The 12,694-nt window shown below is 38.7% G+C and overlaps 1 protein-coding gene across 3 annotated transcripts in view; it reads left to right on the top strand.

The window, feature by feature from the left end:
- The window catches only part of LOC110291812 (contactin-associated protein like 5-2), a 684,470-nt gene that overhangs the window by 379,821 nt on the left and 291,955 nt on the right, over positions 1 to 12,694 (top strand). For all 3 annotated transcript variants that reach the window (XM_029482787.1, XM_029482783.1, XM_029482788.1), the window contains exon 10: positions 351 to 522. In XM_029482787.1, coding sequence (XP_029338647.1) covers positions 351 to 522 — 172 coding nt within the window. The remainder of the gene's footprint in view (positions 1 to 350; positions 523 to 12,694) is intronic.

Consider the following 12,694-nt stretch of genomic DNA (forward strand, 5'->3'; position numbering starts at 1 on the left):
CATACAGAGAGGGGGGGAATAGGGAGAGGGAGAGACACAGAGAGAGACAGAGAGAGACAGAGAGAGAGAGAGAGAGAGAGAGAGAGAGAGAGAGAGAGAGAGAGAGAATTAAGGTAAATGTCATACCAATAATATTCCCTTTGGCAGTTGTTTTTTCCTTTATATTGACTGAGCATCCACATTTTAAGTCATTTTTGCACCTCATCCTGAGCTAGGATTTACAACAAAAGTATTCCCTGCTATGAATAAAAAATGCCCAAATAATTAGACCTTAAGGTCTTCCATCAATAGGTTGCCAAAACAATGACAGATAATTTCAGTGCTCTTCATGTTTTTTCTCTGTCTCACAGGGTGCCCTGACAATCTCACCGATTCCCAATGCTTAAACCCCATTAAGGCTTTCCAAGGCTGCATGAGGCTCATCTTTATTGATAACCAGCCCAAGGACCTCATTTCAGTTCAGCAAGGTTCCCTGGGGAATTTTAGTGATTTACACATTGATCTGTGTAGCATCAAAGACAGGTAATTATTGTCTTGTCTCCTCTGTTCCCTGACCCCTTCCCATTCTCAGTTATAAATATGAATTTATTTAAGCAAAATTATAATCCACAGACATTATCCACATTAGATATAATTGAGTTGCCTAATAGAAAATATTTCTGAAAAGGATTTCAGGCTCAGAGAAAAACAGGTTAAATTATTTGAGTCTCTCTCCATGTTGACTTGCAGTAAATGAGATATGCAAAGTAAATCAAACTACAAATTTGTGAAAGGATTGAAATTTTATGCATAAACTTTTGATTACATTGAAGTTAAAGCACAGAGGAGAGAGAAATTACTCACCCTAAACCATTTCTTCCTTTGCCAGAAGTGGATGTTTTTCCTTTAATATCCAAAGTTTCATTAAATCTATAGCTACGGGATTGGCTGTGCTCAAGGTAGATGTCCTCAATTGGAGATGGCTGGTCCTAGCTGACACCAACTCCACCTATTTGTTTCTTTAGTTCCAAAGTGACTCAGACTAGTGATAATCAGAACTTTTATTCTACAACTCAGAGATTCAGCATAACACTCAGTTTCTAGCTAGATCTCTCTTGGGATTTGATTCTGCTTATCTTTCTAGATTTAATGTCAGAAAATCAAAGAGAATAGATACTGAATTTCAGCAGTATTTTGCTATGTTCCTTCTGTAGCACATACCTGGTTTTTCCCTTTAACTCTTAAGTTCTTCTACCCCTCTTAAGATATCAATGAGCCAGTGGGTTAAAAGGATTTATGTGCAAACCTATGTGTTGGTGTTAGAGGTCCTTGTCTAAAACAATTAACCATTGCTATAAATTGAAATAGTCCCTTATTTGTGAAACATGTGTTACTAGTAATGCCCCATGATGCCAGTAGTTAGTACCACTGTTAGAACGAGGAATGAGATGGAGGAGTTAACATCTTGAAGTTTGAGCCAAAATCATGGTTGACTAAGGTAAGAGTAAACAGAAGCTGGTAGTGCCACAGAATGGCTAGGAAACAGACCATGTTTTGTGTTACCAAGTCAAAGTATTTGACTTTGCATTTAAAATCTCTAGCACTGGGAAACATTTTATAACTAACTGTATGCAATAGCATTCTTAGCAATATATGTTTCCAGAGAAGCACAATGACTTTTCTTGTAATCCTCCATGTCTTAGATTCAGTGGACATGCAATAGTTCAGCTGATTTGCTATAGTTCAGCTCATGGGTCATTCAGGGAAGTCACATGGGTTCCACATAGCTGGGGATGTGGACCGAGAATCATTACAAAGAAGGCCTTTGTGCTAGCAGATTTTGGTTTCATATTCTATATGAGAATTGAGAAGGAATACCATGAGATTTAACTAGAAACATGAAAAAAAATAAAGAAAAATATCAACACATCTAGGGGAGTTCAAGTGATGAGTGTCCCGGTCTAGGAAGAAATAGTAAAAAGCAGCAAGTAACTTTACTGGAGAACATGGGAAATCAGCCATGCAGAACATGGTCTCTGCTAATGCTGGAAATAATGAAAATAATTAGATGGAACATTGACACACATTTCTGATACTATTACACATGTAACTACCAACACATCACTCTGTGTTCTTCATCCTTCCCCACTGCCTCCCCCCTTTATTTTCCATTTGGCCATGTGTGCTTCATTAAAATGTGCTTATTTAGAGGTCTCAAAATCAAAGCAATTACAGGAAATGGATACTACCCCAGGTAGTATGCTGTACTCCTGGCAATGAAGAAACTTCCAAAATCATCATCTGGTGCAGCATTAGAGTATTACTGATCAACATAGGCACATTTGTCAATTGGTTATCTTTGATATCTTAATATACAATCAAGGACTCTCATTATTTTTGATAACATGAAAGTTATTGCCATCTACCTTGCATTGTTACTTTTGTGTAGTTGCAGTCTTGAGTGATTACATACAATTGTGTTTGGTTTACTTGTTTAATGAGAAATGTGATTCCTTTCATGGATAACTGGTATGTTTCACTTGAATTGCAGTTACTTTCTCTTACAAAAAAAGCAAACCTGTGTCCAAAGCTTTCATTGTTCTAGTTCTGATCTAATTTGCACTTGTGTGAAATCTGGGAACCTAGGTGAGAGGTTACAAAGTGTTCCAGAAGTTTTGTTGTTGTTATTTTGTTTTATTTTCCTTCAGTTTTTGTAATAAAAATAGATGTCATAATGAAAGTGAGTATCCAAGTAAACTACTAGCAGCAATAGAAGCAAGGAAGGGAAAATGTGTGGTATAGATGCAAAAAATAAAGAGGCAATTGGTCATAGGTCAGGCATGGAGAGAAAAGCCTCAGTGCTTGGCAAGCAGACACAGGGAATCTCTGGAGCTCCCTAGCCAACTCAGACAGGGAATTCCAGTTTCTGAGAAACTCCTGCATTGTTCCAATTTTAATGTGTTAATCAGGGTGAATATTTTGGCCTGCTGCTAGGAACCTGCCTGCTAGGTTTCCCTACCTATGCACTTTCTTGGCAAACAGGACCATGGAGAGCATTGTGTATCCTTTTGGACAGCAGATACTAAGACCTCTATCCTTGCTTTCTATGTGCTTTTTCTCCTTCACAGGGACATGGGACCGATCTACACATCTTGGCTTTTCTTTCATAATCTTTTGTTCGCTTGTTTGTTTGTTTCCAAATATGCCTGGAAGGACACTCAGATACTGAAGGCCATGCAGTACATTTTTTAATTGGATGTTTTATTTATTTATATTGAAATACTATCCCCTTACCCAGTTTCCCATCCGCAACCCTCCTATCCCATTCCCCCTTACTCTGCTTCAATGAAGGCGCTTCCACACCCTCCTACATATTCCTGCTTCCCTGCCCTAGCATTCCTCTACACTGGGGCATCAAGCCTTCACAGGACCAAGGGCCTTTCCTCTCACTGATGCCATATGAGACCCCTCCAGCTCTTTCAGTCCTTCCCCTAACTCTTCCATTGGGGTCCCTGTGCTCATACTGCAAGCATTCACATCTATACTGGTCAGGATATGGCAGAGCCTCTCAGGAGACAGTTGTATCAGGCTCCTGTCAGCACTTCTTGGTAGCCCCAGTAGTGTCTGGGTTTGGAGTCCACAATTAGAATGGATACACAGGTGGGGTAGTCTCTAGCTGCCCTCTCCTTCAGTCTCTGCTCTACTCTTTGTCCCCATATTTCCTTTAGACAGGAGCAATTCTGGGTTAAAATTTTGGAGATGGTTGGATGACCCCATTCCTCAACCCAGGTGCCATGCCTAATCTCTGGATCTGATATTGGCAGGTTGTCCATCCTCTTTGTGGGGTATTTCAGCTAACATCATCCCTTTGGGTGTCCTGGGAGGCTCTTGCTTTCCTGGAATCTGGAACTTTCTGGTTGTCACCCCCAGTTCCACATCCCCTACTGCTATGCAACTCTGTTCAATTTCCTGACCCTTTGTACATCCCTTCCATCTACTTCCATACCTGATTCTTCCCCTCTTTTTCCCCTCCCCCAATTCTCTTCCTCCCAAGTCACTCCCACTGTCTACTTTCCTACATTACTTTGTTTCCCCTTCTTAGCAAGACTGAAGCATCAACTCTTTGGTCTTCCTTTCTCTTGAGTTTTATGTGTTCTGTGAATTGTATAATGGGTTTTCCACACTCTTTGCCTAAAGAACCTATATCCTTATCAGTGAGTACATACCATGTATGTTCTTTTGTGACTGAGTTATCGCACTCATTATATTTTCTAGATCCATCCATTTGCCTGCAAATTTCTTGATGTCATTGTTTTTAATAGCTGAATAGTATTCTATTGAGTAAATGTACCACATTTTCTGTATCCATTCCTCTGTTGAGGGACATCTGGATTCTTTCCAGCTTCTGGCTATTATAAATATGACTGCTATTAACATAGTGAAGCATATGTCCTTATTACATTTTGGAGCATCTTCTGGATATATGCCCAGGAGTAGTATAGCTTGGGTCCTCAGGTAGTACTATGTCCATGTTTTTGAGGAACTGCCAGACTTATTTCCAGAGTGTTTGTACCCACTTGCAATCCCAACAGCAATTAGAAAGGAAGTAACAGGATGGAATGATTCTCTCTCTCTCTCTCTCTCTCTCTCTCTCTGGATTGAGCTTTTATTATTTTTTTAATTAGGTATTTTCTTCATTTACATTTCAAATGCTATCCCAAAAGTCCCCCAACTCAATAAGAACGAAGACCAAAGGAATGATTCTCTTAAAACACATTCATTCCCAAACTATGAATCCATTTTCTTAACTGTGCATTTGTTACTGTAATACAAATGAACCCAGCAGATTTTAATTATGTGTTTTGGTATTTATATGTGTATGTGCCCATATATGAGTGGATGCACAGGTATGAGGGTGGTCTGGAGGCCAAAGGCTAACAACTTTTGTCATTCTCAGTCATTTTCCCCTCTGTATTTTGAGCAGGGTTCTCTCATTGAACCTGAGCGTACCTGTTTGTCTGCTGTAGAATGCTTTCCTAGCACATGTGAAGATCCCAGAATGCCCCCAGTTCTATCTGAAAAAACTAAATCTGTACCAAAACCCCACCTATCCCTAAACCTTATCTTATAATTCACACAGCTCTTTTACTATTTGACTGGGTATAGTTTAGTGCCCATCTGTAATCAATACTTTTACTCTGCATCTTGGGAAAGAGTTCTTGGTGTCAAATATTGCATTATGCTGGGAGCAGATGCTTTGCCATAAGTCATAATTTGAGCACTTCTGACATTAATAGCATTTGCTCTCAGTGATTGCAGATGAACCACCTATGAAGCTTACATAAGTAAATATTATCCTCTGTTGTTGAAAATCATATTTACTGAAAATGAAATATAAATTTGATATCCACCTAAAACCCTTCATACCAGAGTTCTGAGAGAAGGGGTGTTTGAGAGTGGGAAAATAAATGAAGTCAAATCATGGTTCCAAGCTGAAGTCCTATGTTTAGCTTGAGACAGCTTTCAGATTTCTCTCTATCATTCTCTCTCTCTCTCTCTCTCTCTCTCTCTCCAGACAACTCTCTGCTTGAGATAGATTTCTCTTGCTCTTCTAAAATCTGTCTGGATAGCTAATTTTCTGCAGATGAAAAATCCATTCTTTCATTTTATGTATTAATCCAGTATTTTACCCAAGTTCCATTTTGATTATTCAATAAATCAATATCCCATGACCCCAGTCTGGAAATCCACCTTAACATTACCATTCTAACCATTCCAATGCCTAAACTAGTCTGTCCCAGGCTGACCTTGTGATCATAAGCAAACAAATACAAATAAACGAACAAACAGCACAAACCTTATCTGGATGAGATTTTGTCTTATGATCACTACATCCTATATTGCTTTATTTCTTTCTTTAGTATCTTTCTGACAAATTGGATTATGATGCAGCTGGTTCTGTTCATTTTCATCTATGAATCTCCTTATACAATTCATATTGCATCCTTATATTACATAGTTGAGAAATTATTTATTTTTGAACTCATGTTTTCAGCAACTTTCCCATAATTTTAAGGGCTTTACGAGATGTCACAGCATTCTACCATTTTGCTGAGATACAGATACATCCTCACATCTCAGACTTGTTCTGTATCTTGTTATCATGGAGTCATTCACCTTTGCTGAGATGGCATTCCTCCAAGAAAGAACATGAAAATATGTGCATTATGATAAAAGCAAGCCTATGCCCACAGCAACCATCAACACCCATGGAGGCCGATGCCATGCTGGCACTGTTACATTGGCAGGAAACCATGTTATACAATCTCTATACAGCCAAGCCAGATATGGCACAAGTGGTGTTCAGTGCTCCTTATTTTGTTTAGCAAGATGTTCCTAAAATTAGAAAAGAAAGCTACAATAATGTATCTAAGCAATATAATCTGTAAATAATACAGTGAACGGAAGCACAGGAGCACAATATCCTTATTATAGTTTTGTGCTTTAAGAAAAAAAAATGAAGTGTGTCTGCCATGGAAGGTGTGTGGAGAGATGGCAGCTCAAAATAAAGAAGATACAGACAATGTGTCCATAGGGAAGTTGGAGGACATGAGTGCTCTCCCTGTAATCAGACTGTCGAGAGTACTGTAGGAATCCATGCAGCTCCGGGATGCCAGGTTGGCAGCTGTGAAGTTGGCTCTGTCTGCCTGGAGGAATGATACAAGCAGTGGCCCTGAGGGTGCTAACAAGTTTGTGTCCATGTCAGCTCTTATTAGACAGTGAAATTACTGGAGAATACCAATTTCCCTTTGGACCAGAAACCAAGAGTAGAATTGGATATACTTCCCCCAACCCCGCCATTTTTATCAAAAGCAACTGGCAATGACTAAAAAGAAAAAAAAAATCACTCAATTTATTTATTTGTTTATTTATTGGCTATGTTAAACTCTACCATTTTCTGCCCTGAAAAGCTGCCTCAACACTGCCAAATGTGGTCTATGATCCGATGTGTGTGCGTGCGTGTGTGTGTGTGTGTGTGTGTGTGTGTGTGTATGTGTGTTCACACTCACGTGCAGGTATCCATGTACATATATGTGTATATATTTATAGGTCCAAGGTCAATGCCAAGTTTCTCCCTTAGTTGTTTTTCTTCCTTTCCTTTTTGAGACAGGATCTCTTATTAAAATTATTTATAGCTTACTGGTTTGGCTACAATATCTGCCTAGGATATTGTGCACAATATCATCTTGTGCACTGTGAATCTCTTATGCCACACCAATATCTGCTCTGCCACCTGGCCTGAGGCAAGGAAAATGGTTCAACAACAGTGTCGAGGTTTTTCCATCAACAATTTTCAGCCCCACTCCTCATTGACCAGCAATGGTTCTGGAATGTCCCTAAGTATAGAGCCAACCAATTAAGATAAAGGTCACCTACCTCTCCCTGGAATTCCCTTAATGTGCTTTAAATTGGATCTGCAAACTTACTTGGGTGTCTTCATTTGGTAAATGGAAGACCTCAGCATGCTGGACTTCTACAGAATAAAATTCTCTTTGCTTTTGCATACTATTTGAGTTCAGGGTATCATTCTCTGGTGAATCTTGGTTCCTTACATGGAGATAATTGTTCAGAGGATCTAAACAAAACCCATGCTCATAACAGAGTTTTTGAAATAATGATTCCCCATTCTCAGGAAACGCATCAAACAGGAAAGTAGAAAAGGATCAGTTTCACACTTCTGTGTTCCTATACATCTGAGGGCAAATAGATCAGAATCGCTCTCCTAATGATTTAAATGGAAACCTCCCCACAGCATCATGTGTTTGAACACTGGGTATTCTCATATTTAGAAAGCTCCCACAATTCTTTTTTTAAAGGAGGTAAAGAGTAGCTGAAGGAAGTAGATCACTGGGAGTGGCCCATGAAGTTTGATAGCCAAGCCGAATTCCTGTTCACTTTTTACCTGCTATGGTTACCATGTGTCTAGCTGGTCTCTGGTTTCTGCTGTCAGTCATTTCCTACCTGCTGTTATGTTTTCACTGTCATGATAAAATCCATCCTCATGAGCTGTAACCAGATAAACCTTTTCTTCCTTATGTAGCTTTCACCAGATGTTTTATCAGCAGCTGGGACAGTAATCAATACAAAGTACATTTAATTGATAGAGTTGCAATGTGATGTTTGCTTCAAAGACTCAAGTATGATGGATATAGACCTCACACATTTGAATGTTTTGTGACAAATGAAGTGTTCTCTTTTATACTGAAGTGGTTACAGTCATTAGTGGTGATTATGAAGTTAAATTATGATTATTTAATCTAGAAACTGATTTTTAAAAATATATTCAATTTTTAAAAATTTCAATTTTTATGACATCCAACTTGGAAACTCTAGAACTAACCTTAATTTGATCTCAAGTAGAATTCAAAGCCTTTTTAATATTTTTCAATTTTATAAAGATGAGGCAAACATATTACCTACACTGACCCCAATAAAATATTGGGTCCCAGTAAAATCATAATTTTCAGAATCATCTTGTGCACTGTGAATCTCTTATGCCACACCAATGTTTTGTGAGATTTCTTTGCACAGATCATAATCCTGGTGTGAGGTGCTCCTCTAAATACAGTGAGGGTGAATTTTAAGACTTGTGAGTTGTGAGTCTTCTTGGTTGATGAGTTTCAAGGTAAAGATCATATATAGGGTCTCTGTAAAAACTTGCTCACTTCAGCTGCTGCTGCTATTGCTGTTATTGTTGTTGTTGCTACTGCTGCTGCTGCTGCTGGGGGTAGTAGGGGTGGTGTGTATGTGTGTATGTGTGCATGTGTGTGTTTGTAGTCCAGAGGTTGACCTATGTATTCCTCTGTCACTCTTACTTTTCTTTCTAAAACAGGGTTTCTTACTGAATGTGTAGTGCTTTAAATAATGTAGATTAGATGGCCATAAAGCCAGAGCAATCCTCCTTTCTCTATCTTCTAGCCACATGATCACTGTTGGTGATGGCTCATTCAGTTTATTCTTTGAATGATTACTGGAGATCTTCATGTTAGATGGTGCTCACTGAATCATTTCCTTATCCCCTCACCTGGATCTTTCTACTAGCACAAATGAAAGTTTTCCATGCCTGATTATAGTTAGTAACCTACCACATAGTTCAATGCTACACATTAAGTAATCCTAAAATTTTGTCCCAATACTATCTCCATATTCTGGAATGTTTAAAAATTATTAGAAAATCTTTTTAAATTGTATAATCTGATAACCCCAAATCCTGAACATTCAGATTAAGTTCCTCTGGAATGCTGGTTTTGTACAGTGTCAAACAACCTAGCAGGTCTGTGAGTCATTTAGAAATTTTGAGTCAGAAGATAAAACACATTTGTCTACTGGACACATCATAATATTGGCTCATCCAAAAGTCTTTCCCTAAATAACAGGAAGTCAGACTCCCATTTCTGCCAAATGTAAACCATGATCTCAAAAAAAATGTCTCTTCGTTAAAATAAGTTTGAGAAATATCAAAGTAACAAAGGTTAAATGATTTATATTTTCTTCAGGATATCTCTCTCTCTTTCTTTCTGTCTGTCTGTCTGTCTGTCTCTCTCTCTCATGTGTGTGTTGTACAAGTATATATTTCATATGCTTATAAATTGTAAGAAGTGTAACCATTGGAAAGAATCCTACAATTTCACAAATACATATGATCACTGTAATGGTTAATATTGATTTGTTTTATTTTCATGTATTTTTATTTCATGTACTTCAGTGTTCTGTCTGCACATGTGTCTATGAAAGGATGTCAGATCCTCTGGAACTGGAGTTACATACAGGTGTGAGCTGCCATGTCAGTGTTAGGAATTGAACCTTGTTCCTCTGGCAGAACAGTTGGTGTTCTTAATTGATGAGCCATCTCTCTAGCCCTAATATTGATTTTTAATAAGGCATTATCTAAATTCACATAGGAAACAAACATGACTATGAGGGACTTTATAGATTGAGTTAATTGAGGAATACCTGTCTTAGATGTGAGCAGCATCAGTACAAGTCCTAGAAGGAATGAAAAGGAGAAACAAGCTGCTCAGTTGCATGCATCTCTCTGCTTCTAGACTGCAGATGCTGTTATGATTTCCTGCCTCAACCTGTTGCCCCCCCCTGCAATGCTCAATTGTTCCCCTAAACTGAGCCAAAACAAACCTTCCTCTCTTAACCAGATTTGTCAAGTGCTTTGTAATGCCAGTGATTAGAAAGAAGTGGCTAATACAGCCATGTAGCACTTCTCTAGCTGAAGCTGGTTCTCAGCAGGTTTTTCTTCTTTAGATTTTTATAAATCTTCATAAATACCAGGTACCTTTGGAATTCACAGTTGTTACAAAGGTTACACTTTGTGCAAGGCAATTGTGGGGCTGTAGGTAGACACTGACATCCCTGTCCCCTTCTCTGCAAAACTGATTCTTCTGTTCTCTGCTCTTTTCTTACATATTTCTCTTTCCAGTGTTGCAGAACTTGGGATTATTATATATTCATTTGGGGGATCACAAATGTATACTGGGCTTCTACTCTCTTAAATCCCCAAGTGACTCTTGAGTTCTAAACCTCATTTTTTTATACATGATACTGTCTTACAAGGTTGTTTTATTGATCTGTTAGAATAATTCCTGATATAGACTTTACTAAGTATGAAGTTGAACACATGGCAGAGACAGTGGCTTTGTTTTACATATGAGATAGATGAAAGCTGAATCTATTTTCTCTACATCTGAGAACCTGGAGGACACCACTACCATCAGTTTGTTGTTGTTGTTGTTGTTGGTGGTGGTGGTTTTTTTTTTTTTTTAAGATTTATTTATCATTATATCTAAGTACACTGTAGCTGTCTTCAGATGCACCAGAAGAGGAGTCAGATCTCATTATGGATGATTGTGAGCCACAATGTGAGTGCTGGAATTTGAACTCAAGACCTTCAGAAAAGCAGTCAGTGCTCTTAACCACTGAGCCATCTCTCCAGCCCCTACGAGCAGTTTTTACATCAACTTCAGTCAGATGTCCGGATAATGGTGATAATAAACTTGATACAGATTCCAGCCAGTGTTTGCACTCCAGGGGGAAAAAAGAGGTTGGTGAATGAGATAGTCAGTAAAGGAATGAGGTATTCTTCAGAAAGAACAGGAAGGATGAGGTTGCCAGTTGAGTTTCTTAGCCTCAGGGGGAAAAAACAATTTAAAAGAAAATGAGAAGAGACTACTGTCAGCTAACAATTGTTATATGACATTCCATTAAAAACGAGGGAAAATAGAATTAATAAACAGTTAAGGACTAGAATTTCTCATGCAGGTTATGAATGTTAAATGACATGAGACTTATACATGAGAGAATATGACTGTAGAAAATCGTGTCTTCTTGTGTTGAAATAGGTGGCTATGGGAAGTCTTTTAGAATCTTCTATAATTTGTGATGTTTATGTGTGTTTGTGTGTGTGTGTGTGTGTGTGTTATACACTAGTATGTGTAGGTGGTTATGGCTCTGAACATGTGGTCATATATTAGAGGAGGGTGTCATATGTCCTTTTCTTTCAATGTCCATCTTTAATCTATTTCTATCAATCACCTGAGACAATGAATTTATTGACTCTAGAATTAAACTGGCAGCCAGCAAACCCCATTTATCCTCTTTTCTTTGTCCCACAGAGTATCAGAGTTACAGGTGCATGTGGCTATACTCAGCTTTATTTTTAATTGGGTGCTGGGGATTCAAATTTAGGAACCTTCACTACATTCCAAGCCCAAGCATCTTTACAGTTTTCTGTGTTAAACTAGGGCATTCTTCACCATTACTAGTTGTGCTGGATCATTTTATGTCAACTTGACATAGGATAGAGTCATTTTGGGAAAGAAAACATCATTTAGATAATGTCCACACCACACTGCCCCATAGGACATTGTCTTGATTGATGATTGATGTGTGTTTTCTGTAAATCACTATTGATAAGGTTTAGCCAGTGCCAGAGTTTGTGTTCTTTCCTGGGCAATATAAGATAGCAAACTGAACAAGCCATGAGTAGCAATCCCATAAGTCGCCCTCCTATCTGGTCTTTGTACCAGCACCTGACTCAAGGTTTCCTTCCTATGTGATTTCTCTGCTCTGACTTTGATGGGGTGAGAAATGTATGCTGAAATAAACTCTTTCCTTCCCAAGTTTCTTTTGATGAAGTTTTTTCACAGTAATAGTCAGTCTAATAAAGACATGGTTACAGGGGAATATTGAGTTTCCTCTACTATATACACCAGTAGTGGTCTTCTTCCCGTGTTCCCAAAAGAGAATAACTCAGATATTACAGGGTAATAATGCAAACAGATGAAAGTATAGAAAAAACTTCTTCATGATAAAAAGGAACAGATAGGATCCGGGCACCTTCCTTGCCAGAGGAAAGGTGTCCGCCCAGCCCAGGAAGTCATTGCCAGAACATCTGCAGGAGCCATCTTCATTCCCGGATCCTGCCAAGACTAGTCTACACAGGTGAGAGTGTGGATGACAGAAGCTAACAGCTTCTGGGAGAGTCCCTGTTTCAAGGCTTCATTTTCTGCCAGGAGGCAAGTCCGAACAACAGATACCTTTGCACCTTCTCTGCAAGAGGAGAGCTTACCTGCAGAGAGTGCTCTAACCACTGAAACTCAGGAGAGAGCCAGTCTCTCAGGTCTGCTGGTAGAGGCTAACAGAA

Source organism: Mus caroli, chromosome 1 (assembly GCF_900094665.2).
Source record: "Mus caroli chromosome 1, CAROLI_EIJ_v1.1, whole genome shotgun sequence".
NCBI lineage: Eukaryota > Metazoa > Chordata > Mammalia > Rodentia > Muridae > Mus > Mus caroli.